Genomic DNA, 26,486 nt, shown 5'->3' with positions numbered 1-26,486 from the left:
TAAGAGAGGTATATGCTACCCCCAGCACACACATACCTACAAGTTACCAGTTAGATAACGATGCTCTTTGGGGGGAAGCAGTTATGTTATTAAACCTGATAAAGTATGAGACTGCTGCTGGATATTGGTTCACAGTATTTGTCTAGTTGCTGTTTTCAATCTTGATATTAAATATAGCTGTATTTACAGAACCTCAACCTGGGTATTGGGCCAGTCATTTGTTGGGTGGCCCCAGTGGCGCAGCATTGCAGAATAGACACTAGTAATGCCATATTTCATAGGTGTGTACTTGCATTTTGTTTAAACTGTCAAAAATGAGAAGGGACTGTATTAAGATCATACCACCCTTACATGGCTACTGTAATTTTTGTTTTTTACTCTTTTCTTCTGTCATGTGCATTTTTTTTCAAGTAGAGAATATGATGTCTTAACTTTGCTGGGGGCATCTTTTCAAAGACTAGGGCTCTTGGTAAGCAAAGAATCTCATTCTGTATTTTAAACTAGACTTCTACAAAAGATACCTATTGTGCCTTATTTTAAGGATAAAATAGTATAGAATGAGAAATTACTATCATTTTGTATATAGGTACCTTTGAGTAATCTATTTCTTCTAATTAATAACACTTTGCTGTGTAGCAGAAATTAACACATTGTAAATTGCTGTATTTCAATAAAATTTTTTTAAATGACTGAATACTCTTCAAGACAAAATTCTATATAAACAACTTTCTAGCATAGAGGCAGTTTGCTATTAAGGCCCTACAAATGCTTCTGATTGTGATTCTTGTATTTGTTTGTGGCAGGTGGATATGTTGAGTGAAATTAACATTGCTCCCCGGATTCTCACCAATTTTACTGGAGTGATGCCACCTCAATTCAAAAAGGATCTGGATTCCTATCTTAAAACTCGATCACCCGTCACTTTCCTGTCTGATCTGCGCAGCAACCTACAGGTTAATTGGTTTGACTGAAACTTGGTTGTGTCTTTCATAGAAAGTACTTGATATGCATAGTTAGTCCTATGCATGGTCTCATTTCAACCTGCTTTAAAGGTTTTAAAGCACATTGTCATTTTTAATGGATGAGATTATATTATACATTTTAGCATAAGTACATAATATTTATCCTATACATCAATAGCATAATCTTGGAAGAGGCAGCCAGGGAATGGACTGGTTTTCTATAAGACTAGGTTGCTGATAATCACTCCCATACTTCAAGACTCTTCTACATAAATGGATTCTGATTCAGTTTGCTGTTAGAAAATGATTGAGGCTGTATTATTTTTCCAGTCTTCCCATACCAAGAAACCACATCTTTTTCCCCTCTTCTTTTTTTTTTTAAATAAGTGAGATAATGCATATTTTGACTTTATAAAGTTTATTTTTGTGCTGATAACTGTTAAAGCTTTGGTTTCCCAAGGGAAATCATACCTCTGTTACTGACACACTATCATAACCATACAAAATCAAAGCAAACTTCTAAAATTTAAGTCACAGAGAATATTGGGAGCAGTTCAGCTTTTCTCTGAAAGTCATAAAAAGGATTCTTAGAACTGTTGGTGTCTAAATCAGTGCTTAAATCACTATCGGTGCAAGTCACTCAGGAGCTTTCTGTTTTGTTCACCTAGGTATCCAATGAGCCTGGTAATCGCTACAACCTCCAGCTCATTAATGCACTGGTGCTCTATGTAGGGACTCAGGCCATTGCACACATCCACAACAAGGGCAGCACACCTTCAATGAGCACCATCACGCACTCGGCTCACATGGACATCTTCCAGAACCTGGCTGTGGATTTGGACACTGAAGGTGAGTGGAGCCAGCCAGTTCTCAGTCAGGTTTTCTGTGTGTTTAGTCATAGTCTGGTCCTAAAAATACTTTAAGCCACAATAGAGTGTTCTGTCAATATGATTATAGGTCTGGCTGATTATTTTAATTCAATAGTATCTGCTCAATGCAGAAAACACAGAAGGCATACGGGGGTTGGGGGACCATCCAGAATCCTTACCACATCAGTTAATATTTCAGTATATACGAGTGTTTTGTTGTTGTTGTTTTTTTAGTGTGAAAATAAACATTCTTTTTACTAGCCTCTCTTTTAAAGATAGGCTCACTTGTTCTGCTAGCCTTTTTATTCCAGCATTATTGGTGCCTCTTTGCCAGGCAGTGTGTTACATATTCCATGTGTAAAGAAAGATTAATGAATAGGACTTCCCCTACCTGCTTTGCAAAATGTTCACATTATAATTTCTGGTGTAGGTTGTATCTCCCTTGCTTGAACGACATCTTTTGGTGTTCTGTATTGATTGTAATAGAGACCCAAGTAGGTGGTGACCAACTATACAGTCCTGCTTGTCTTGGCTTTTTAACTTCGCTATGGATCCTTGAGAGGCTAGTCTTAAGTATATACTACTTGCATATTTGTCCGGGGAGGTGGGGGGGGGGGGGTTGTCTGAGACAGCTTAAAAATCAAGATTTAACACAGGTGAATACCACTGCATCCAGAGCCCAACAGCAAAAAAAGAGGGTAGTCTCCAAGGCAGTGTTGAAGCTCATTGTGAGTAATACCAAGCAGGCAAAGACAACCAAATCCAGTTAAGATGATGCTAGTTTCAAAGTAGAGACTGGGAACCCTTGGTGGGTTATCCCTTATAGAGGGACTGTGAGGTCAAAACTATTTTCATAATGAAACATTTGCTTTTTTTCACTCACTTTGTTACTAGTTTACAGTGAAGGTTTCCAGAGGCTACATGAATGAAATACCATACTGGAAGAGACTGAACAAAAGGGCAGAAATGAGAATCCAGCAGAATGTAAAACATTGACACTCTATATAATAATAAAGTTTTTTGGGGGGACATACTTAATTTTTTTTATTACATGTTATATTAATATGCCATAGTTCTCAAAATAGTTTTCAACTAAAAAATTTTTTACTGTGGAAAATAGTGAAGTAAAACCCACAGAAATGAAAACTCTTTGGGGGTCCAAGTCCCACTGGTTGAAACCAAAGGATAACATGAGAGCCTTTATCAGAAATCCAAACCCTAGCCAGTAATGATTCAGCCTTTGAAGAACAAGTTCTCGCTAAGCTGTCTTAATTTCTAGGTCGGTATCTCTTCTTGAATGCAATTGCAAATCAGCTGCGGTACCCAAATAGCCACACTCACTACTTCAGCTGTACCATGCTGTACCTTTTTGCAGAGGCCAACACTGAAGCTATTCAAGAACAGATCACAAGGTAAGACAGAAGTGTTTTTCGGAGTTTCTAAATGGAACCTCTTCCCTTTTACTATGAATTCTGAGTTTTTCCTATGCATTCCATGTTCAGTGAGTATCTGTGTTAAATGCATGCGTGCTTAGGCGTGTCTCATTCTTTGGACCCTATGGACTGTAACCCACCTGGCTTCTTCGTCCAGACAAAAATACTGGGTATTCTCCAGACAAGAATACTGGAATGGATAGCCTTTCCTTCTCCAGGAGATCTTCCCAAACCAAGAATGGAACCCACATCTCTTGCATCTGCATAGGCAGGCAGATTCTTTACTGTTGAACCGCCTGGGAAGCCCATGTGTTAAATAGTTGTGAACAAAAGGACTTGGTTCCTGCCCTCCTGAAAGTTAGTCTGATGGGCGCAGACACACACACACACACACACACACACACACACAGAATTACTAATCATTGTTGAAACCAAAAAGTAGTTTTCAACACAAGGTGCCAGTATTTTTATAGATAAGGGATTTTTCTCAAGTGGTGGTGTCAGCATATTTAACCTGAGTTCTGAAGCATCAGGCCTTTCAAAGGTCATGTTAAAGAGCTTAAACTTGTTTTCATTACCTGTAGGTTGTAAGGTTTTTTTTTTTTGGTTTTTTTTTTTTTTTAATATTATTTTATTAGTTGGAGGCCAATCACTTTACAACATTTCAGTGGGTTTTGTCATACATTGACATGAATCAGCCATATAGTTACACGTATTCCCCATCCCGATCCCCCCTCCCACCTCCCTCCCCACCTGACTCCTCAGGGTCCTCCCAGTGCACCAGGCCCGAGCACCTGACTCATGTATCCCACCTGGGCTGGTGGTCCGTTTCACCATAGATAATATACATGCTGTTCTTTCAAAACATCCCACCCTCACGTTCTCCCCTAGAGTTCAACAGAACAGACTTTTGAACTCTAGGGGTTGTAAGGTTTTAAGCAGGAGAAATAACAGGCTCATACTTGTGTTTTACTAACAATAGTTAGGAATCTATTGCAGATTGCTTAGACTATATACAGCATTTGCAGATTAGGAAATGGGTGCATCCTAGTGAGAGAGATACAGGCAAACTTAAAGAACTGGACCAGACTTCTTAAACTTGCCCCTTCACCTATTATTAGTTTCTAGGTATTAATATTCCTTAGTTTTATATACTAAAATTAATTAGTATTTTATTGTTAGATGTACAGATGATAAAAGTCCTTTTTGTGATTACATATAAAGCTGTCAGTGAACATCCTTGTATTCATGTCTTTGTTCCTGTGCTTTATTACATCTTTAGGATAAATTTAGAAGTACAGTTGGTTAGGTCAGAGGATGTGAATATTTAAGCCAATACTGACTGCCATTCAGAAGAATCATCCCATCCAGTTTACATGTGTCCTAGTAGTATTAAAATTCTTACTTCCTATTTGAATATGTATTCTTTAGGTGATTACCTTCTCTTTGCCATGTAATCTATTATCCATTACCTTAGTTTTCTAGGCTCAGTAATGGGAAGAGGTGGGGTTCAAACCTACTTTACGTAATTCTAGGATCTATTTATGCTAACTATCCTGTATATCCACCTTCCTTTTCTAAAGCTAATGGAGAAGTGGTCATGATCTGGCGTTTTCCTGTGCATTGAACAACTTTTTCTTCCATTCTCCAGGGTTCTTTTGGAACGGTTGATTGTAAATAGGCCACATCCTTGGGGTCTTCTTATCACCTTCATTGAACTGATTAAAAACCCAGCATTTAAATTCTGGAACCATGAATTTGTACACTGTGCCCCAGAAATTGAAAAGTGAGTCAAAAGTAATTCATTATTTCATTCTTAAGACAGGGGAAATAATCATTTGATGGCTTCAGCTTGGGTGGGTGATTAAGAAGGGAAGTAGTAGCCAAAATTAGTAAGACACAAGGCCTGAATTTTTCTCACCAGCTTATTACTTGTCTTCATTCTTCAGGTTATTCCAGTCCGTCGCACAGTGCTGCATGGGACAAAAGCAGGCTCAGCAAGTAATGGAAGGGACAGGTGCCAGTTAGATGGAACCACATCTCTGTTGTAAATGTGTCTGCCTGGAGGTCCCACTGTACCAAGTTCATAAACTGGCTGAAGATCCTTTCAGCTCTTCCTGACTTTTCCGGCCCTTTGGTTCTTGGGTATCTGCCCCAGTTACTGTTTGGGTCAGCTACCTGTCTATGTGGACACGTTCCAAAGTTTAAATGCATTTTTTTGACTCTTGGCCAAAATTTAGAAGATGCTGTGAATATCATTTTGAACTTGTGTAAATATATGAAAGAGAAAACCTTTGTCTGAAACTTCTTGGGTTTGTGCAAAATGTGTTCAAGACAAGTAGGTAAACTGGTACCTGCCCAGTTTATAATGGAAGGAGCTGCTGATGCCAGGTACTTGTCTGGGGGTGGGGTGGGGGCGGCGCATAGCGACATGTCTTCTGACATTCCAGGTGTCCCAAAGAATAGCAAGAACGCCAGTTTAAATATTGTGTAACTTATTATTTTTTTTAAATATGGACAGGGACCTTGAAAATCACCAAGTTTTTTTTAAAAATGATGTGTAGAATCTGGTATGCCAGGAACATGTGCAGAGTTCACATTTGAGATCCCATGGGTTTTTTATTTTACCTCTTCCCCACATCTTCAGTTTGCTGCTGGGAGAGCATCATTTTCTCTTTCCCGCTGGAGAACACACCTTCTTGGGCCCTGGGAGACACTTTTTATAAGGGGAAGCCTAGCCAGGTCTAAAGCTCCCCCATCTCATTACAGTAACTTGTAAATTGTGCAGAATGGAGCCAAATAGTATGAATTGCCCTTCCCCATTATCCCAGTGAATGGCCATACAGGCTGAGTTCAACAAAGAAGTCAAAAGGACCAATACAGCCCCTTTTGTAAGGATTTTGAATGTTTTGTAAGTGTATTGGTCCATGTGGTGTATTTTGTAGCCTTTCTAGTTCCTGGACTTTAGCCTCCCTACTTCTTGTATGTGTATGCATACTGTAGTCAAACATTAAAGTTCTGACACACACGAGTCCACTGTGCCTTTCTCAGTAGCAGCTAGTGCTGGTGGTGAGGAGGAAAGTGGACCACCCAGCCTTCCCATTGGGGAACACCAGCTTTTGCTGAATGCAAGGTTTTTCCACTACCAAAGCAGCATTTTTAAATAAGGAAGTGATTTCTGTGTAGTGTTTTCCTTTTCCTTTCTAAAAGTTAATTGCACCAGGTTTCTGTGGTTAAATTCAAAATGCCAGTTTAAAAAAATTGACCCTCACGGCGTTTTGATATAATTTTTAAAAGAAAAGGAATAGGACTAGGTTCATAGTTTATATTTATCCCACTTGAATATACAAGATAAATAGAAATCTTATGTGGGGGCTTGTATGTCACTGGTATCTTAGGCTGCTAAGGAATTAAAATAATTGCTCAGAGTCCCAGTAACATAGCTTACTAAATCCTCCAACAGTTTTTTAAAAAAGAGAAAGTGGTTGCTCAAAATAGACCTACCTAGATTTGAAACCAGGTCTACTTTCAAACTCCATGTTCTTAAATGCTAGACTACAACAAAGTGTATCACTATCACATTTCTGCTTTGGTTCAAACTTGACAACAAAACAGCTACAAACTTGATCAGTGTTCGTAACAGCAGCGATTCACAAGTCTGCTGCTCCCAGTCCTCGGCATGTCGCTCTTACCTTGGAGTTCATCCTAGTTTAACAATTTCGCTACCTTTCCTTTTGATATTAGTACAAAACACAAAACAGAAGATTCAAATTTTACTTCTTTCCAAGCATCAGTGCATACCAGCTTAGCATGAAGTTCCTCTTCCGGATACTCCTTCAGGCAGAAGGGAGCCTGCTAACATGTCAGCTCCAACAGCCGGTGTAGAATCATCTTCTGACCGTAACGCACCTGTAAGGCTTGCTGTTCCCTCCAGCTAAGTGCCGCATAGACCTCCTTGTTGCTGAGTAAATCTTGCTCAGTTTTTAAGTCTGTGGCATAGGTTTGCAGGGTCAACAAAACACTGTCCCGAAGAAGCTGTCTCCATGATGCTTTGAGTTTGGGGATATCTGTGATTGTCAGGCTGTCGTCTTTGCTTTTATCATCTTCCCATCCATTCTGGTCTTTAAATTCTCTGAACTCCTCAGCAGGCATGCACAGTACCTAGAAGCAACCAAGGGGCCCTTTAAAGTAGGATGTAATACTTGCATGTTTCTGAAACAGAGAAGCTGGCCTATCTTGGCAGCATTAAGTGTACTCTGTCCAGGCCACCTTTCCTCTTATCTAGCTCTAAATACTCATTTTGAGCATTTACCTTGAGTGTAGCGGCCAGTTCCTCTTCAGTCAGTACCTCTTCACGCCCAATCACGAAGGCTCCCTCTTCCCCTACCATCTCCAATTTGCATAAGAAATCCCAGCGTTCATACAGTAGGAGCCTTTCAGCTTCAACTTTTGTTCCTATAGATAGAAAAGTACCAGTGTGAAAGTCCTGGTAAACCCAAAACCTCATTTCTCCTTAGTCCACAAAAAGAGGGCAGGGATAGACACGCATACACCAGTGTCTGGGTTAAACCACTCACCCTGTAACGCGGCTTCACGAACAGTCACCATCTGAATGTCAGCTGTGTCATTCATGTTGGGATACGGTTCAGCAAAACCATACATGTGAATCAGCTGCCAGTTAGCCATTTGCCCATAAGTGTTGAAGATCTCATGGCCTTTAGGAATGGGCTGAATGGCCACCATCCGAAGACAAGTCTGGGGTGGAAGGATTCAAAAGCTGGGGGTCAAGCCCTTTCCAGGCCACCCCTAAGAAGATGACTTCGCTCCTAGGAAAGTAAAGTTCCTTCCAATAGGTATAGTTCAGTGATGAGACTGATGCTATATCTACCAACATTCTACTTTTAGTTAAGATCCTGTGCTATAGAATAAAACAAGTGAAGCTTATAAAAGTTGAAACTCAGTCCAATGCTTTAGTAGGTGAAACCTCTGCTCAGTCATCTCAAGCACTTCAGAAAGTTGCTAGCTTTAAAAAATGAATTACAGAGGACTTCCTGGTGGTCTTAGTGGTTAAGACTCCAAGCTTCCACTGCAGTGAGGTATGGGTTCCATCCCTGCTTGGGGAACTAAGATCCTATGTGCTGCACAGTGCAGCAAAAAAAAAAAAAACAAACCCAGATCAAAGGAAATTCACTGGTGGTTCAGAGATTAGGACTCAATCCCTGGTTGGGTAACTTAAGATATGTGCAGCTCCGCAAATAAAACCAACAAAAAAAATCACAACCCAGATCAAAGTAGGAACAGCAAATGGAGACAAGGTTTTAAAAATAACGGCCATTTCCTAATTTTTAACTCCATAAACTTACATCTTTTCTTGCAGTTTTCCACTTAGCAAATAGAACAGATACAAACACAGTCCTGGTATCATCTTAAACCCTTTCTTAGGAACATCCCCTCTTCTGAAAAATACTGATGCTATGGCTGTTCCAGATTGTTGTCCACAGGGCCCTGACACAATTTCAGCTCATTGACACTGCACAGAACGGACCTAAAGCACCAAAACAACGATAGCACAGGTTTAGCAGAGGATTAACCCCAACTTTCTTTGAGGGCTTTGTGTTCGAAGAACTTCACTGTAATATGCAAGCAAAGTACATAGCGGACGAACTAATTTCACATACTCATTTCTAGCATGAGGAGAACAGAGCCCATTTGGCTCAATTGCCAGGCCAGCATAAAGAAGACATTGGTTTGATTCAAATGCCCAAGCATCAAGGCACATAAACAAGAACTGGGAGGGATCCACTCACTGGAGAGTATTCTAGATTGGCATTGTGATTGGCTAAATGGTTTAGTATGTCTGCAGCAGGCACCATCAAAGGGGAGTTTGGCTCCTTTTCATCCTCCTCTTCCTCCAGTGGTTCCTGAAAGCTGCCACAGAGAGAACTTGGCTAAAGCCCAGTGCTGGGGTGGGGCTCACTGTCCTTTCCCTTCTGATCACTCAACAGAGTTCTTACAGAGTCCTCTGCAAGGCTCCGCTCACTGACCTGTAGGCCATCACAAGAGCCACGAGCTGGCGGTAGAGTTCCAGAGATCGGACCCTGGGGCTGAAAAGATCGGGGTGGGCTTCCATAAAGGGCAGCACAATGGAAGAATACTCGCCGCGGATGTTGGCCAAATCCTTCTCCACGGCCTCGGGTACGCCTGTACCCTGCAGCAGTCGCCGGCGCTCCTCCTCGGGCCTGCGGTGACACCCCCCAGGGTTCTTCACCCAACCTACCGAGGCTAGCGCTTGGCACCCGTGTCCCGAGGGCAAGCGGTTCGAGCCAGGCTACGTACGGTGTTGGCGCTCCCCAGCCCCTCCTACGGCTCTCACCAGAACATGGGGTGCTCCAAGCGGCCCAGCTCGGGCCAGAGCGCAAAGTAGGGGCTCCAGGGCGAGGCCGGGGCCTGCATCTCGTGGAGCAGCGCCAGCAGCAGCGGCACCCAGCCCGACTGGCTCTGCAGCGCGCCTCGCTCTGGGGGAGACACGGAGATTAGGGACCCCGCGGGCCCAACTCGGCGTCTCTCCACCCCTGTCGGCGTGCCCACCTCGTTCCAGCACGCCGCTGATGGAGCAGGTGTGCTGCGACAGGAGCGCGGCCCGCGGCACCGCGAACAGCAGTTCCCCGGGCTGCACGCTCTCCCGGGCCACCATGCCGTAGCCGGCCACCGTGCCCTGCCGGCTCACCGCCACCTGAGCAGAGAGAACGGCCGCTCAGAGCTGGCCCGCGCCCGCTTCCCCGCTGCACCCGCCTCCCCCAGTCCCCCTCTCACCTTGGGACTCAGCTCCAGTCCCACCCGCTGGCACCAGCTCAGGAAGCTGGCCACCGGGGCCGGGTCGTCGCCGCTGCCGGCAGGCCCGGCCACCTAAGACAGGCAAGCGCAGTGGCGCGGCCCCGCCCGGGAGAGCTGGCTGGGGGCGGAGAAGACGGCGGCGCGCGCGCGGAGGAAGGTCCGGGGTTGGGGAGGGGACACGGGGAGCGGCGAATGGCCCGCGGCAGGGCGCGGAGCGGCGCGCCGCGGGAGAATGGCGTGGCGCGGTGGTGAGGGGTGCACCCGCGCCGCCCGCCTTGACTTACCCGCCGGCGCTTCGCCTGAGTCGCCATGGTCCGAGGGCACGGAGCCTCGCTAGTCAGTAGATCCGCACCGGCGCTTCCGGCGTCCCGGGGCCGGACTTTCGAGGGCGGGGCCTATGTCCCCGCCCCGGACCACGTGACGTTCATTTCGCCTTCACGCGTAATATAAGCGGGGATCCGCACTCAGCAGAGTCGGACACGACTGAAACGACTTAGCAGTAGCAGCAGCAGCTTTTGGACTGTGGTGCTGGAGAAGACTCTTGAGAGTCCCCTGGACTGCAAGGAGATCCAACCAGTCCATCCTAAAGGAAATCATTCCTAAATATTCATTGGAAGGACTGATGCTGAAGCTGAAACTCCAATACTTTGGCCACCTGATGTGAAGAACCGACTCATTGGAACAAGACCCTGATGCTAGGAAAGCTTGAAGGCGGGAGGAGAAGGGGACGACAGAGGATGCGATGGTTGGATAGCATCACCCACTCAATGGACATGGGTTTGAGTAAGCTCCGGGAGTTGGCTATGGACAGGGAGGCCTGGCGTGCTGCAGTCCATGGGGTCGCAAAGAGATGGACACGACTGGGCGACTGAACTGAACTGATATCATCCCCGCTGAAAACATCTTTGAGGCCAAGTGTCCGCAACTGGGTTTAGAAAACGTGCGGTTGGGTGCAAGAAGGCGTGTCCTTTTGCCGCCTTGAGCCTGGTCTGAGCCAGGCACAAAGCTTCCCTGCTTAGGTCTGGGACAGCAGAGGTAGAAGCCTGGTTGAAGTGCAAAATCTGGTTCTGGATGCATGCGAAGGGAAGGCCTCGCGAGAGGTCGACTGGGAGCGCGGATAGAGCGGTTTGCGCACTGTTTCGTGGGGAGTGGGCGGGGCTCCCCAAACTAGAACAGACCCTGTCTTGCTTCTGCAGAGCAGAAGGAGGGGTTTGCTTTTATTTACTTACTTTAGTAGCTGACAAACAGCAGGATAGTGAATGAATCAGAAATGGTGGTTAAACACGGGGAAACAGCATGTCGTTAGATTTAAGAAATTAAAGGCAGCGAACATAGAGATTACAGATCTGGTTTTGAAGTCAATTACTGCCACGGTCAGCTCCCACTTTGGTCTCTTATTAGGGCAAATTAAGTTTTCTCAGCTGTGAAGCTAGGATAATTAATATCTACCTTGTGGAATGTGACAAGATCTGGAAATACAGAGATGGATGGAAATGCCTGTCTTCACTCTACACGTTCAACCCCACCTAAAACCCAGGAAGCAGCAGCCTCACCAGCTTAATCTTTCTCTTTCAAAGCTTCTCACAATGGGCATAACATCACCATACTCAAATTCTTCTTATGACTTTATTAGTTTTTCAGCACAGTTAACTCTTTCTACGTTGACAAGGGGTTTTGTTTTACATTTTGTCATCTTAAGAGTCTCAGGACATCAGCCACCAGAATACACAAGAGTAGGCTCTTCACTTTGTACAGAGAGGAAAATAATAAATTCCATTAAAAGTTCACTTTGACCAAAGAAGACAGAACCTCCGATGGAAAGCCACACGTGGGGGTACCCAATATACATATATATAATGTATAGATATTTATAGATATCTCATCTGAAAGAACACAGAAAAGAAATCCAAGTTTCACAGCGCTATCTACAGTAAGGGATTAATTCCACCAGCTTTTCAAACAGTCACATTCGATATTCAGAGGAAGCACGTGAGTGAACAGAACTGGGGACGGACTAACACTCCACGGGTTCTAGAGCAGTCTAGAGTAATGGCTTAAGAGTATAGAAGGGGGTGATGTGTGCAGAGGAAATGTGGATGCAGGTGTCTCAGCCCCACAAGCACCCACCCCCCTCCACAGTCCTGCATTTTTCATTGCTCTCTTCTCTTCTCTTTGCTCATTTGGGGGCTTATGGCAATTGATTTAGGCTTAGAGACAAATGGCTTCTGGTTTCTGGGCCAGGAGATTCTACCTGGTAAGGTGGGTGGACAGGAAGTATATGGCACACTGCTGGGCTTCGGGTGACAGGAAGGGGCTGGGGTGTGGAGAGCCTTGCTCTTCTGCCTGGCCCTTGTTCACTTCAGGAAACGTCACCTCCCACCCCGGGCGCCAGCAAGCCCCAGCCTAGGCCTCCTCCATCTGGCTAAGACGGTGATGTGGGACTACCTTGGACCAGGTTTCTCCGCATGAACTTGCTCAGTGGTGCCTATGTGAAACACTGGCTTATCTTGTCTAGGACTCTCTCTAGAAACATTTCTAGTGACCTTGGCCACGCTGCTGCTGAGTTGTCCTCCAAGGAACCTGGGGGCAAAAAGGGGGGTCTCTGAGGGAACTCTATGGAACTCTGAGCCGCCACTGTGCAGGCTTCCAAAAGCAGTCACCACGAAGTTCTCAGAAATGCACCCAACACGCAAAGGCTATCCCAGCCTTTAACCTCAGCCCCAGTCAGCTCCCTGTGGAGGCAGAGGACCAGGTGAGGTTCTGCCTCAGGGCCTGGGCTCAGCAACCGGCCAGGGCCAGGAGGTGGCCGAGTGTGGGGCTGGAAGGGACAGTCTGTGGGGTTCCTGCCCTCAGGTCCTCCACGTTCTGTCTCCGTGTTCAAAGCAGCCCCCTTCAGCCCCTGCCTGCCTGGCCCTAGGGCACCAGGCCTGCCAGGAGAGCACCCGCAAAACTGCTGTCTGGTAGTAGCGCCCCCTTGTGGCTGCTGTTCAGACGATTGTCATAGGTGCTAAGACGAGAAACAGACGAGCTGGGTGTTGGGGCTGCAGGGGAAAGGAGCTGTCTCCTGGTTCTCACGCCAGCCCGCGAGCTGGACCCTTCCGTGTTCCGGCTGGCCCAGCACCCACCATCTCAAAACCCCCTCCCCATCTTAAAACATGCCTGGCCCAGGGGGTCAACCCATGCTTTCTTTGACCCAGGATGTTATCCTGGATCCTGGTCAGAGGAGGACTCTGAGTCTTTCCTGAGCTAATCCCCTTCCCTCCCTGGAAAGGTGCCCTCACTGTGCCGGGCGGGGCCTTGGGGAGTCGGAAGAGAGGGACTGAGCCAGCCAAGTTAACGAGGTGCGTGAGGGGAATGGGGTGGGGAGGAGTGAGCCCCTCAAACCATCTGGAGACTTCCGCTGCAGCATCTAGACGGATCCCCTCTTCTTTTTAAACAAAAGAGAAGTAACCCCATTTCCTCCCCCTTTGCCCTCACAAAAATAAACTAAAGGGGAAATGAGCCGCGAGAGGGTGGCCGTGGGACGTCGATGCGGGTGGAGGGGGACGAGTGGGCGTCTTCGCGGGACCCGGGGCTTCAACAGGACACCTCCATGGTGTGGTTGACCTGGCCCAGCCCCTCGCTGCTCTCCGAGTGGGTGCAGGCCTGCGGGCGGCCACCGTCCACCGAGCTGGCGCTGGTGAGGGACGCGGTGCGCGAGCGGGCAAGACGAGTCATGCTGGCCGAGGGCACTGCAGACAGAGAGGGCGCCGCGGGTGAGGACCGGCCGGCGGGGCGGGCGCGGGCACGAGGGAGAAGGGAGAAGGATTTACGCAAGCAAAGCGGCCAGCGAGACCCGTTCTTCCGACGGAGGCACGGAGGCCCATCCGCAGCCAGGGCTCTACGGTCATGCAACGCCAGCGACAGGGAGTGCGCCCCAGGGGCGGGGCCACCGGGGCCGGCAGGACCCTCCTCACAAGAGCCCCAGCGGGGCAGCAACTGATGATCAACCACGTGTCCTTGAGCCAGGGAAAGGATGGGACGCTCTTTCTAATTCTGCCTCCCTCAGAAGGACAATGGGGCCAGGCGGGGGGAGATCAGCTGTGTAAAGAAGGGCAAGGTGTGGTAGCCTCAGACGGCCCTGAGTCCATTATTCAGAGTCACACAAGCGAGATAAACTCGCAGGGAGCAAATGCTTCCTTCCTGACCTCCGCCGGCCACCTGTCCAGCTCAGGCGTGGCTTGGCCCTGACCCCAGGGCTGACACCTCTGAGAGGTTCTGGCTCCAACTGCGAGGGCTCTGGAAGCCACAGGGCCCCGGGGAACCTAGAAGCACGACTGGTCTAAAGCCCGACCACTCCGGAGCCCTAAATGGGACAGGGCCCACGGAAAAGCGGCACAAGAAGTTTCCACGGCAAGATGCGGCTTGGCTGCAGCGCTGCATAGAGGGAGGAGCAGGGGGGCCCGGGGCAACGGCGGCGGGATCCATGCATCAGGGGAGGGGCTGCGGGGCTACCTGCTCCTCCACTCAGCCTTCGGTCCTTCAAGTACGCAACTAAGAGAAAAGACAGAGCCGGGGGCGGGGTGGGGGAGACACAGAACACGGGTGAAGAGGCAGTCCGGCGCAGCCGGGCCTTGAGATGGGCCGGAGGGGAGAGGAGAGGCAGGCAGAGAGAGGCTGGGGGCAGGGCCCGAGCCTCAGGGAGCCCCCTCCCGCCCCCTCCCCTTACTGCAGCGGCCCCAGGAGGAGCCACTGATGTCAGTCTGCCCCAAGGAGCCCAGAGAGCAGGGTGGGGCACTCATCCGCCTCCGCTTCTCCAGCCCGGATACAGTCCTGGGGGCTCTGCCGACAAGGCCCGTGAGGACTATAACCTGTTCCTGGCACCCTCACCACTCCACTGGGCTCAGTATCCCCGTGGATAGAGGCCCATCTGTGCGTGCTCAGTCGTGTCCGGTTCTTTGTGATCCTATGAACTGTAGCCCGCCAGGCTTCCCTGTCCATGGGATTCTCCAGGTAAGAATACTGGAGCGAGTTGCCATATCCTCCTCCAGGGGATCTTCCCAACCCAGGGATCGAACCCAGGTCTCCTGCATTGGCAGGTGGATGTTTTTTCCCACTTAGCTGCCTGGGAAGCCCTGGATCGAGGCCTGTACAATCTCTCAAATCTTCCCAGCTCTTGAGCTGCCTGGTGGTATTCCTCCCGGGGCCCAGAGAACAGGTCCCGGCCCCGACAAGTACTGCTCCCACCCGTCCCAGCCGTGTTCTCCGGGCACCTCCGGGGCTCCGTGTCCCTGCTGGGTCTCACTGTGGGGCTTGGCCTTTCGTTGCCCCACTTGTCCCCAGGCAGGCTGGCAGGGGGGCCCGGTCCCCTGGAGGCTGGGAGGAGTTCGATTCCTGGCTGGACCCCCACCCCTCACCGTCTTTCCCTATAGGCCTGTCCTCCCAAGACACAAGCTCCAGAGACTGAAGTTGAGGGGGAAGAAAACAAATTCAGGGAGAGGAAGTCTGCTTCCAGGAGGAGAGCCAGGCATAAGGGGGAGATGGGAGGAGCTCAGGGAATACACCTGTGTCATCAAAGGGGCGTGTGTGTGCAGAAGGGGCTCAGGAGCAGGGTCTCACCCCTGCACGAGGGGAAGCTGGGGGCCGCAGGGAGCGGGTTCCACCCACCCCACTGCCCCTGTGACCTCGGGGTCTTCAGGTCTGCTGCCCCCAGGCTTGGCTGCTTTTAGCTCTCCTCACATCCGGATGGCCTCACGCGCCTTCCCCAGTTCCCAGACTCCAAGCCTGCTTCTCTGCTGCCCCCTGCACCATCCAGCACCTTCCCAGCCCTTTTCCGGTGCTGGAGGCCCAGCTGGGGGCATGGTGTGGATGACACCCCTAGGCAGGCCTCCCTGGCAGGATTCAGCTCCAGGCCTGGGTCCCCTCGGGCTGGGAGAAGAGCTCCCCACCCCAACAGGCCCAGTCCTGCCATGAGGACAGCGCCCCAAAGCCTTCCTCTCTAAGGGTACAGGAGGGCAGGGCCTGGCCTGGGATCACCGACTTAACAGCCTAGGCGGAGATGCCCTAGAAGTCCCCAGGCGCAGCATCCGGCCCTGGGAAAGGACGCATGCTCACAGGCCCACCTGCTGCCTGCTCCCTAGTCACCGGGGTGTGTGTGGGGTGGCGGGGAGTACACTTACTGTAGCCCATGCCTTGCAGGAAGTATTTGAAGGCTTCAGTCAGCTTCCCGGGCTGCAGGACAAGGGACAGGCACAGGGTCTGATTGGCGGCCTGGGATCCGGGGAGGGGGGAGGTTCCGCCCACCCTGGACCAGGTAAGGGATGGAAGGAGGGCCAAGAGTCTCACCTGTGTGACCTGGGGGAGACCCCCGGAATCTGCCATCTGCAGGGCAAAGAGGGGATGAACTGAGCAGGGGCCACCTCCCACCACACCTTGCCTTTCCCCCGCAAACCTGGGCAGGTCCCCTGATCAGACACACCATCCTGCTCCCGCCTTGGCTGGGACCCCTTCCTGCAGCGGGCCCCATGGTGGGGAGGGGGAGGCCTCACCTTCAGGAAGGTCGTGGTGGTTGGATCCAGTTTGGAGTTGCATTCGACCTGGGGACAAGGAGCAGCTTCAGCATGGTGGCACCTGAGGGTATCAGGGGTGCCCCTGGCCCCAGGCGCTAAGGCAGGTTCTCTGCCCAGGGCTGGGGGACAGGGAGGGCGTGCAGGGGGCAGACATAGGCCAGCCAGCACCTCCCTGGGCACCTTTGGAAAGGTCAAGGCCCTGGGGATCTGGAAGCGGCTTCCTGAGGGCCTGAGGCCCTCTGTTCCACTCACCACGGCTGGTGGGGTGGGGGCTGGGCCCAGTCCTCACCAGGAGCCAGGGCCACCTCCGCGGGAGAGGCTGGGAAAGCCAGGGACCCCAGGAGTCAGGGGTCAAGGTGAGGGGGGGCCGAAGGTCAGCAGGAGACCCTGAAGCCTCTGAAGCTCTGACCCTGCTTGGGTTAAGACGGCAGGCACAGCCCACACCCGGCTCCTCCGGTCCTCAGGGACAAGGAGTGCGTGGTAGTCTGGGTGCACACTGGGCTGGGGGGGGCCTCCCTGGGCATTCCTGAACCCCAGCTTTCTGTGCTAAGGCAGACATGAAACCCCCAGGCTGCCTGCTTTCAGAGTTCCAACAGGAGAGGTGACACATGGTCCCAAATGTAACAGGGGTATGTGCTCCTGTGCTCACAGATTATTTCCTAACCAATGAATCAGATTTTAGAGAAAAAAGAGAGGGTCTCTGGGCATAAAATGGATCAAGACTGCAGAGGGGCTGTGCTGCTGTGGAGTGGGCAGAGGGAATCAGTGGCCTGCTCCTGGCCCCAGGGCCCTCCTGTCTCCAGGCTTCCCTCACCTGAAGGATGGGGTGGCTCCAGGCGGAAGTGCATGGCAAGACAGGGGGAAGTGGGATGAGGAGCCCAGCACCCACTGCCCACCCCGAGGCTTCCCGGGGCTGGGTCAAGGGTTGGCCTTACTGGCCAGGAGCGAGTGACCCCTTTACCCTTGCCTCCCACCTGCACCAGGGCATGATCCTCACTCACCACGCCATCCTCGGCAGGTGCGTTATCCCCGACCACCAGCATTACGGGGCAGCTGCAGGCACAGAGGAAGAGGGCTGTCTGGCCTGGGCACCGGAGCGAGGTGGGGGGCAGTGTGTGCGGGCTGGAGGGGGCGGGCCACTCACCGGAGTGTCTTGGCGTTGGGCACTGTCCCAGGCCGGTTAATGTCCAGGTCTCTGCGGCTGCAGGGGGAGGCAGAGGCGGGCATCCCAGGACGGGATCCCGGGTCGGGGTGTTGGAGCGTGTCCCCGAGCCTGACCTGCTGTATTTCAGCCACACCCCTCCACATGGCAATTACGGCCCAATATCCCCCCAGGTGCCGGGCTGGTCCCAGACTCGGGGCTCACGCTCTGGTGTCTCGATTGTGAGACAGAGCGTCACGGATGCCACTGGTGAAATGGGGAGTCAGGGACCTAAGGGCCTTAGGGCCCCCCGCATATGACTTCTTCCCAGACTCCCCAGCTCATGACAGGTGGCCCTCACATTCGGCTGTCATCACAGGCTGTGACCACCACTGCGCTGGGAGTCCTGGGCTTTAGAGGGAGAAAGGCTGGGGCTCCTCTCCCTCCCCAGTGTATCTCCAGCGCCACGCACACAGCAGGGGCTCAAGAAACATTTGTAGGAAAAAAGAGAAGGAAGGACAGGCCAGTGGGAGGTGCTGGCTACACCCCTGCAGGACCAACCCAAGGGGCTCCACGGAGCCCTTCATCCCTTCTCCTCTCCACTGTGGGCTGGCTGTCAGCCCTGAGGCTCAGGGTGGTGGGGGCAGGGGTGGCACCCACATCCCCCACTGCTCCTGCCAGCGATGCCAGAGGTGGAGGAGGAGCGGACAAGCCCTGCTCGCCCTCTGCCCCTTCAGAGGTGTGGCCCTGGGCAAGAGGTCACCCCTATCGGAGGCTCGACAGTCTGCTCTCCTGCCAGCCGGCCAGCGACCCGCCTCCTCCCTTGGACGGCTGTATCAGGGTTCCCCCAGCGGTGTGAGCCCTTCCACCCTGGTGCTGCCAGCCGGCCCCCGCCGCCCACACCTGTTGTACATGTTCCAGAAGAGCTGCAGGTTGGCCTGATTCACCACGTTCGAGATCTGCTGCCGGTAGCTCTGCACCAACTCTGTGTTGCCCACCAGCTCCTCCTGGGTCCCGGGGGGCGGGGCGGGGGGAAGAGGGCGGTGAGCGGCGGGCACGGAGGGGAGCCACAGGCAGGGACGTCAGGGGGCATCGCAGAGCAGCCCTTGCCCCACCCCCAGGGATGGTGGGGGGAGAGAGACAGCAAGACTGTCGTGAGGAGCCCATGACCTTCAGAGGAGAGGGGACCCCTCCCAGTCCTGGGTGCCACAGTCTCCTGGCTGACCACAGGGCAGGGGTGCGGCAGCTCTGCTCAGATGCTACCTCCACTGCCGCTTCCCGCCAACCCCCGCAAACCCCGCCCCAACCAGGCTCTTCGGGAGGTTCCCAGCCCGGCCACCCCACTCCTGCTTGAGGTCGTCCCGCACCCCCTTACCTGGCTGAAGAGGTGGGATAGCACCGTGTCGGGTAAAGTGCTGGTGAGGCCGGAGAGCTGCGGGCCGACGGAGGATAGTGTGAGTGCCGCCTCGCATGACCCCCGGCCCCGCCCCCGGCCCGGCTCCGCCCCCGGCCCGGCTCCGCCCCCGTCCAGGTGGACCGCGCTCACCTTGGTGGCCGCCCAGTCGATCCAGCCTTTGCCGTTGGGGTCGATGTTCATCAGCACCAGCCCCTCCACCAGGTCGGGGAAGATGAGCTGCCGTGACAGGGAGACAGGGCTTGAGGGGCGGGACGGGGTGCAGGGAGCCCCAATCTTTCCACCTAGAAAACGGACTGCAAAATTCCAACCCTGCTGTCTCCTGGGCGGTGGAGTGTGGTAAGGGTCTGAAGAGGAGGACGTGTTCTGTAAGGGCTTTCAAGGTGCAATGACCAAGTGCCTTCAGCTGAGAACTTGCGCCCCTTCCAGCCCTGCTCATCCTCCTCTCCACCTGGAACTTTTCACGATCCTTTTATTTGGAATCTATGCCTATATCACAGTTTTTCAGCTTTTAAATATATCTTTGAAGAGGTTCCCTCATAGCTCAGTTGGTAAAGAATCAGCCTGCAATGCAGGAGATGCCAATTTGATTCCTGGGTCGAGAGGATCCCCTGGAGAAGGGAAAGGCTACCCACTCCAGTATTCTGGCCTGGAGAATTCTATGGACTTCTATAGCCCATGGGGTCACAAAGAGTCGGACACTGAGCGACCTTCACTTGAAGAGGTTAATGTTGCAACACTGAGGACTGAACATCTTTAATAAAATATTCTGTTTCTTTGCTTTCATAGAAAAAGCCCTAGTGATGTGAAGAAACTGAACTTTCCAAAGCCTGTTCTGTGTTAGATATTGTAAAAGAGATTGTACTTTTCTGTTTGACTGTCTGCCCGTGTTTAGGAGAAAATGGTAGTATAAACATACTGTGGTCATGTCAAGGTTGTCTGGGGTGGCAGGGAATGACTGATAGTTAACAAGGTGGTTCAGTACTGCAGTCGAAACTGGACTTGAAAATTCTTGGTCAGTTTTTTTGTTTTACTCTTTGTTTTGAAGAAATAAATACTTTGAGTCCTAAAAATTAAGGTTTTGTTTTTAGAGATGCAAAGCTTGTGGGTTTCTCCTGCCTGACATGATGTTTCTGAAATGTGATTTTTTAAATCCTGAAACTTAACATAAGTATAATTTTTGGTTAAAAAATGATTCATGTTTAAGTATTATTCTAATTAGTGAATGAGGAATTAAGATAACCCTTACTTAGTGGCTAGTTAGTTGTATAGCTTGTTGGTTTTGGATAATGGTTTAAGCAACTTATAGAGTATAGTGTTTTAAGGAAACGTATGAAAAAATTGACTTTTTTTTTTTTAAGCTAATTTCCTTGGAGGAAAGAAAGAAAAAAGGACTTTCCTTAGTGAAGAGGAAGCAGAGAGAGGAGGAGAGGAAGAAAGAACACAGAAAGTTCCTGTAGGGTTGCCCCTGGGGGGACCAGTCCTGGGATTAGCTGGTCTGGGGGTGGTGGTGGGCAGACTTACTGCAAACTTGGCCAACACGTAGGCTCCGGCTCCCACTCCGATGCCAATCACGTACTTGAACCTGACAGAGAGCATGCTGGTCACTCTAGGGGTTTCTTTTCCCGTGATGGCCATCCAGAGCAGACCCAGCCGTAGCCCTGAGCCCTCAGCTCGAAGCTGCTGGCCCTGTGGCAGTGGTGGGCAGCTCCGGGGTGGGGTGGGGGACTGGGTAGGGACTCACCCAAAGTGCTGTACCACACTGGGGAGCATGGCGGCCAGCTGCTCCATGGAGGGGAACTGGTACCTGCAGGTGCAGCGGGAGGTCAGGTCGGGGGCGGCTGAGGGCAGGGGAGCTGGAGAAAGCTGAGGGTGGGCGTTCCTGGTACCTACCCCTGAGGAAACTGTGACGCCCCCACCTGCTGACCCGGGGCATCCACGTGGCACACCACGAAGTGCTTGGTGATCTCCTGCATGTCCTCAAAATTGAAGAAGGTATTGAAGCACAGCTTGTCTGCAAAGACACAGCTCTCAGCTCTGGCTGAGCCAAGGGACCGGGGGAGCGGGGGGAAGGGAGGAGGAGGATGGGCAGGCCAGTGAGGCCCGTGGATGCTGGGAGGGAGGTCGAGGCAGAGGTGATGATCAGCCTCATGGTTCAGCAGGGAACCGAGACCCACGTGGCTGGAGGCATAGAGTTAAGTGTTAGTGGGGATCCATGGGGCGTTGTGGGGAGGGAGGGGGCCTCACTGTTCTGGCAGATCCAAGGCAGAGGAGGGCACACTCACGGTTGAGACCCACATCATGGTAGGTGAGGATAGCTGGGCGGTTCCCCTTGGGGGAACCCCGGATTACCACGTGCAGAAGGCCGTAAGGCGTCTCGATGTCATGTTCCTGGAGGGGAGAGACCACGCTGGACCCTCTGGGCAGCCCCCCACTCCTGGCTCTTCTGGGAAACGAGGCTGGGGAGCAGCCTGGGGGCTGCTGGGCCTGTGGTGGGACCTTCCCCCCGCCATAGGGTGGGCATCCCCTTCTCATCAGCCCCAGCTGCCCCCAGAGAGGACAGACCAGAGGGCGCATCCCTTCCCACGGGTGTTCAGCACAGGGGCAACGTAAACTGGGCTGCTCGTGAAGGTTCCAGTCTCCTTCGCAAACCAGCTCGTGGGGCAGCCCAGCCCGGCTGCACTCAGCCCTCCAGGGTCCAGTGAGGCCCATTTTCCCTCATCTCACTGCAGCCCCTCTGGGTCAGCTCTGTCAATCCCCACCGAGTCCCGCCCTCATCATGTTCCCGCTGGACTCAGAACCCTGCAAAAGGGCCTCAGCCCACCTAGAATCCACGGTGAAGACCCCACACTGGCCAGCCCAGCTGCCAACCCCCACAGCTGTCCCTGTTTCCACCCCCAGGCTCTTGACCCTGCCTCTCTGAGATTCCCAAGGCCTCCCGCGGGCAGAGCCGGGCTAGACACCATCCCCTTCCCCAAAGGCCTTCTGCAGCGGCCGCTCTGGGCTCCTCCTGGGTCCACCCCTTGGGCTTGCTGCTCGAGGTCATCAGTCCTTCAGGAAGCAAGAGCTGGGGGCTGCAGGTTCAGGACCCCCTGTGCCCCTTACCGTGTGACTCTGAGCAGGACACACACCTCTCTGCTTCAACCACCTCTTTCTGAGCCATCTCATGGGGATGCAGGGAGAACTAGATGAGTTGACGCCTGGCCCTGGAAAGGGGGCTGCCGTGGGTGGGTGCATCCCTGAGCCCTGCTGGCTGATCTTTCTGGGAATTGGTCCCTCTTGGCCACTCACGGGCAGACTCCCAGAAGGTTTGTCAATGCTGAATAAACAGCCCTGCCCTCCCAGGGAGAGTCCTGGGGACTGCAGGAGGTGGGTGGTTCCTCCAATGGGGTTGGAGGTCAGGCTGAGGTCAAGGAGAATCACCATGTGACTGAGCACCTACTGTGTGCCAGGTGTTATGCGAGACAGAAGGAGTGCTTTTCCCCACCTTTTACATGGAAGATGCTGCTGCTGCTGCTAAGTCGCTTCAGTCGTGTCCGACTCTGTGCGACCCCATAGATGGCAGCCCACTAGACTACCCCATCCCTGGGATTCTCCAGGCAAGAATACTGGAGTGGGTTGCCATTTCCTCCTCCAATTGAAGGACGCTAGGACACTCATATTCAGAGTGTTTCTGCCTCCGACAAGACAGGGGAGCCTTAGGTGACCGGCCTTCTTGGGTCTGGGCTCAGAGGATCACTGCCTGGGCTCATCTCCAAAAGGGAAGGACTGGTGGTGTCAGTCCTGGGGCCCAAGGCCACACCCTGGGAGCCAGGCTTCTGGGGGTCCACCGCAGCCTCTGCACGGCCCAGGCCTGTCCTTCCTCAGTAGCACTTCCTGCCCACTGACCACTGACCAGGCACTTTTCATGTACTTTCTGTTTACTCACAGAGGAGGAAACTGAGGCTGGCCAAGGAGCACTGACTTGCCCAAGGTCAAGCTCAGAGATGGCAGGGTGGGCCTTGGGGATGCCCCTCTCAGGCTGCTATTTCTAAGGAAGAGATCGGGCTCCATCCAAGAGACTTCTGAGCAGACCACCTCTCCATAGCTGCCTGTCCCTGCTGGAGGGCCCTGCCGCGTCCCACCCCCCCACCCCGCCCATGCTCTCTTGGCTCTGTAGGGCCGGGTGGAGGGGAGGAGGGGTGCACAGTGCCATGGAGGGGGCTGGGAGGAGCTCGGTTCTATGCAGGGCAGAGAGCAGGGCAGGAAGGATGCCCGGTGCAACGGAGGATAGGGGCTGGGGCAGGAAAGACCCAGGCGGCTATGGAGGGTGTGATGGGGGCAGGAGAGGTGCAGAGTGCTATGAATGCTACGAGGTGGGGGTGGGCAGAAGGAGCTCAGTTCCGTGAAGGGCAAGGAATGGGGGCAGGAAGGACGCATGGTGCTATGGAGGGTGGGGGCTGGGGCAGGAGAGGGCCCCATGGAACTAGAGCTGCAATGCGCTGCCTGCGGCAGTGGGGTCAGCTCTAGCCCTGCCGAGCACAAGTCAGGGCCAAGAAGTGGTCTTCCCAGATCTCCACCGCCCCTAAGTGTGTGTGTGTGTGGGGGGGGGGGTGCTTGCCCCCTCCCAGTCTCGGTGCGATCGCCTGGGTCCCCATCCCTGCCCTCACTCACCCCCATCACCCCGGGGCGGCCAGCCTCAGTCAGCGCGGCGCTTGCCCCACTACGGCTCAGCTCCCAGGGAACGGGAACGGCTGGGGCTGGGCGTGCCGTCGTGGGCGCCGGCCCGGTTGCCCAGTGACCTTGGTTGAACCCTCCGCCGACCTCCCTGCACCCGCTCCGAACCAGAACTTCAGATCCAGTTCATCCTGATAGAGGCCAGACGTCCCCAAGAGGGGCGTCCCAAGGGCCGCAGGCGGACGCGCTCGGAGCCCCCCAACCCCCAGGGCCGAGGGCTCTCATTGGCTCCCGGTGACGTCAGAAGCCCGTCCCCGCCTCCAGGTGGGCGCCAGCGCCAGGCACTGCGGCAGTCCGGGAGGGGGCTCTGATGTCCTCTCTGCCTGTCCCGCTCCCCTCATCCGTGACCTTGAGGGCGGGGGCGGGGGGGGTGGGGGGGGCCCTCCGACTCCGGCTTCAGGACGCGCATGTGTGGGGCTGGTTGGATTCTTCCCGTCAACCGCATCAATAATTCAGGGGACCGAGTCTGCAGCGGCGGGGAGGCGCTGACGTCGCTGCTTGGGTGCGGGTGTCAGGGGTGGCCCCATGGCTATTGGACCCCGCAGGGCAGGCCGGGGAGTAGAGGGGTGGGTCTTCCCCTGCCTCTCCTTCCTAGAGTTAGAACAGCACGGATCCGGGGCACCTGCTGCCCCAGGGAGGAAGTGTCCTGTTTCCGCACGCTCACCCCGCCCCCGCCCCCGCCCCACTCCGCCCCTCCAGGTCCTTACCCGCTGGCTCATCGCCCCAGCCTTGCCCTCCTATGCCCAGAAAAGAAAGCACAGAGACCCCCTTCTCAGCTCCTCCCCTGCAGGGACCCCAGTTAACACCACACACAACCCAGACTTCTTTGCTTCTGCCTGCAGTCCCCCCAAACAACCATGACAACCCCCGCAGGGTCGGGGGGTCAGACAGCTGCAGGTACGGACCCCCCAGACGTCGCAGGGAACAGCTTCTGCAGGGTTGAAGGGGTCACAGGCGCCAGGCAGAGCTGGGCACGTGCCATGCGGAGGGCACAGTCAGTGGAATACACACACGCCCGCACACCCATCCACACGGACTGACAGACAAGTCACAGCCCTTTTCGATTTCCGCGGAGATTTCAGTCTTCCCCGTCCTCCCCCGCGGACCCACAGCATTTCCTCGCAACCACGCAGCGGACCAGGGTCACCAGGAGGCCTGGGACCCGCTGATCTTGCCCAGTGCCCCCCAGGGTGCGCCAACTGAAGGCAGAAGCACCGCCGAACAGAGACAGAGCGCGCCCCCGCCTCCCTGGTGACCTCGCGGCCCCCTGAGCCCTCACTCACCCCATCCCAGCACTCCGGCATCTTGCCGAGGGAGGCCACCCGCCTCGACCAGAAGGGGCAAACAAAGGCCTGAGTCACCCGAGTCCAGAGGGAGGGGGCCGCGCGGGTGGGAGACCAGCGGCTCTGTGGTGGGGCCCCAGCTCGCGGGCCACTTATATGGGGAGCGGCCGGGCATGGACTGGCCCCGCCTCCCTGCGGGGTTTGTGAGCTGCCACTCGCTCACCCCGAGCCCCTGCTCCCGGATTGGCTTTCAGGAGACAAAGCTTGGCTCCGATTGGCTTCCAAGGTCCTCGCTCACGCCGGCTTCTGCTCCTCCCACCCCCAGCGACACATCAGCCAGGATGGCCCCCAGCTCCTGCAACCCACTCGCCCCTGCACCGAGGCTCGGAACCGCAGCTGCACACCCGCTCCCAGGAAGACGAGAGGCGCACACAGGTGCGCCCGGTGGCAGGTACAGATCAGCCTCTCACAGCAGAGCAGGCCAGGCTGCCCTAGACAGCACGGCCCTCGACCCACACCCTGGGAGCAGGGAGAGCCTGAGCGGCTCCCAAGCCCAGCCTCCACATCAGGAAGGCCCGGATCCCTTCACCAGGAGAGGTGTGGGGAGTCGCTGCTGTCTGCGGCATCCTGGGCTGTGACCCTACTCCGGGAGGCTGTTCCTCCTCCACCCCCAGGGTCTCCCCTTGGGCAGTCCCCACTCTGCCCACATGTACGCCCAGTGCCTGCCCACTGGGGAAGGGAAATGAGGGTTCTGGGGCCAGGGGGCCTGGAGAGATTTCAGGACCTGGGATGTTGCAGGTATACACCAGCTCTGTCCTCCGTCACCCTCATCCTGCACCCAGGCCAGATGCCCCCCGGAGAGAGAGGAGGTGGAGTGGGGGTGGGGCAGCTTGGCCACGTGGCCACGCCCATCTCCCCATAGCCACACCAAGCCTGGGGCTTGGTTCTCCAGTGTCTGGGGAGCAGGACAGGTGCTGGGGGTTAGGTGGCTCAGGATGTGGGTGAGGAGCTGGCTGGAGACAGGCAGGCAGAGTACTCAGATGAGAAGCGGGAGGCAAAGGAGTACAGAGGAGGAGAGGAAATAGGCCAGACAGGGGCGCAGAGGAGGGAGCCCAAGGACTGAGAGCCGCAGGAGCCACAGAGAGGAGGCGGGGTGCGGGCGCCTGTGCCCCCATTCTGTCGCCTTGGTGAAGGAACCTGCCACTCGCCCCAGCTTGTAGGACAGCCGTGCATGCTGGCCGGCTGCCCTGGGGGAAGGCGGTCACCTCCCCGTCTCTGGGTGCCTG

General features: G+C 53.7%; 3 protein-coding genes across 13 annotated transcripts in view; 1 reads left to right on the top strand and 2 right to left on the bottom strand.

Moving 5' to 3' along the window:
* Positions 1-5,555, top strand: part of CNOT1 (CCR4-NOT transcription complex subunit 1) — an 83,294-nt gene extending 77,739 nt beyond the window's left edge. For all 7 annotated transcript variants that reach the window (XM_065925440.1, XM_065925437.1, XM_065925441.1 and 4 more), the window contains exons 45-49: positions 804-953; positions 1,631-1,811; positions 3,111-3,243; positions 4,916-5,050; positions 5,214-5,555. In XM_065925440.1, coding sequence (XP_065781512.1) covers positions 804-953; positions 1,631-1,811; positions 3,111-3,243; positions 4,916-5,050; positions 5,214-5,292 — 678 coding nt within the window. In that variant the 3' untranslated portion in view covers positions 5,293-5,555. The remainder of the gene's footprint in view (positions 1-803; positions 954-1,630; positions 1,812-3,110; positions 3,244-4,915; positions 5,051-5,213) is intronic.
* Positions 5,556-5,742: 187 nt separating this feature from the next.
* SETD6 (SET domain containing 6, protein lysine methyltransferase) lies at positions 5,743-10,492 on the bottom strand. The gene is made up of 9 exons (XM_065925442.1): positions 10,383-10,492; positions 10,078-10,170; positions 9,853-9,997; positions 9,638-9,779; positions 9,309-9,503; positions 9,072-9,192; positions 7,842-8,019; positions 7,577-7,719; positions 5,743-7,425 (listed from the first exon to the last, which is right to left on the bottom strand). The coding sequence occupies exons 1-9, from the start codon at positions 10,407-10,409 to the stop codon at positions 7,120-7,122; spliced, it is 1,350 nt and encodes a 449-aa protein (XP_065781514.1). The 5' UTR covers positions 10,410-10,492; the 3' UTR covers positions 5,743-7,119.
* Positions 10,493-11,714: 1,222 nt separating this feature from the next.
* NDRG4 (NDRG family member 4) overlaps positions 11,715-26,486 on the bottom strand; it is a 43,080-nt gene continuing 28,308 nt past the window's right edge. For 2 of the 5 annotated variants that reach the window (XM_065925434.1, XM_065925429.1), the window contains exons 4-17: positions 21,487-21,592; positions 21,095-21,215; positions 20,946-21,008; positions 20,726-20,786; positions 19,334-19,420; positions 19,163-19,219; positions 18,691-18,794; positions 17,791-17,847; positions 17,648-17,699; positions 16,626-16,673; positions 16,423-16,458; positions 16,257-16,308; positions 14,593-14,631; positions 11,715-13,829 (exon numbers count right to left, since the gene is read on the bottom strand). In XM_065925434.1, coding sequence (XP_065781506.1) covers positions 13,675-13,829; positions 14,593-14,631; positions 16,257-16,308; positions 16,423-16,458; positions 16,626-16,673; positions 17,648-17,699; positions 17,791-17,847; positions 18,691-18,794; positions 19,163-19,219; positions 19,334-19,420; positions 20,726-20,786; positions 20,946-21,008; positions 21,095-21,215; positions 21,487-21,592 — 1,038 coding nt within the window. In that variant the 3' untranslated portion in view covers positions 11,715-13,674. Of the gene's footprint in view, positions 13,830-14,592; positions 14,632-16,256; positions 16,309-16,422; positions 16,459-16,625; positions 16,674-17,647; positions 17,700-17,790; positions 17,848-18,690; positions 18,795-19,162; positions 19,220-19,333; positions 19,421-20,725; positions 20,787-20,945; positions 21,009-21,094; positions 21,216-21,486; positions 21,593-25,200; positions 25,319-26,486 lie in introns of those variants that run through there. The other 3 variants (XM_065925432.1, XM_065925433.1, XM_065925430.1) reach the window with 3 other exon arrangements.

This window comes from Muntiacus reevesi, chromosome 2, assembly GCF_963930625.1.
Source record: "Muntiacus reevesi chromosome 2, mMunRee1.1, whole genome shotgun sequence".
Taxonomy (NCBI): Eukaryota; Metazoa; Chordata; class Mammalia; order Artiodactyla; family Cervidae; genus Muntiacus; species Muntiacus reevesi.
Note: the sequence above shows the minus strand (reverse complement) of the source record. Positions and strands in the feature narration are given on the sequence as shown.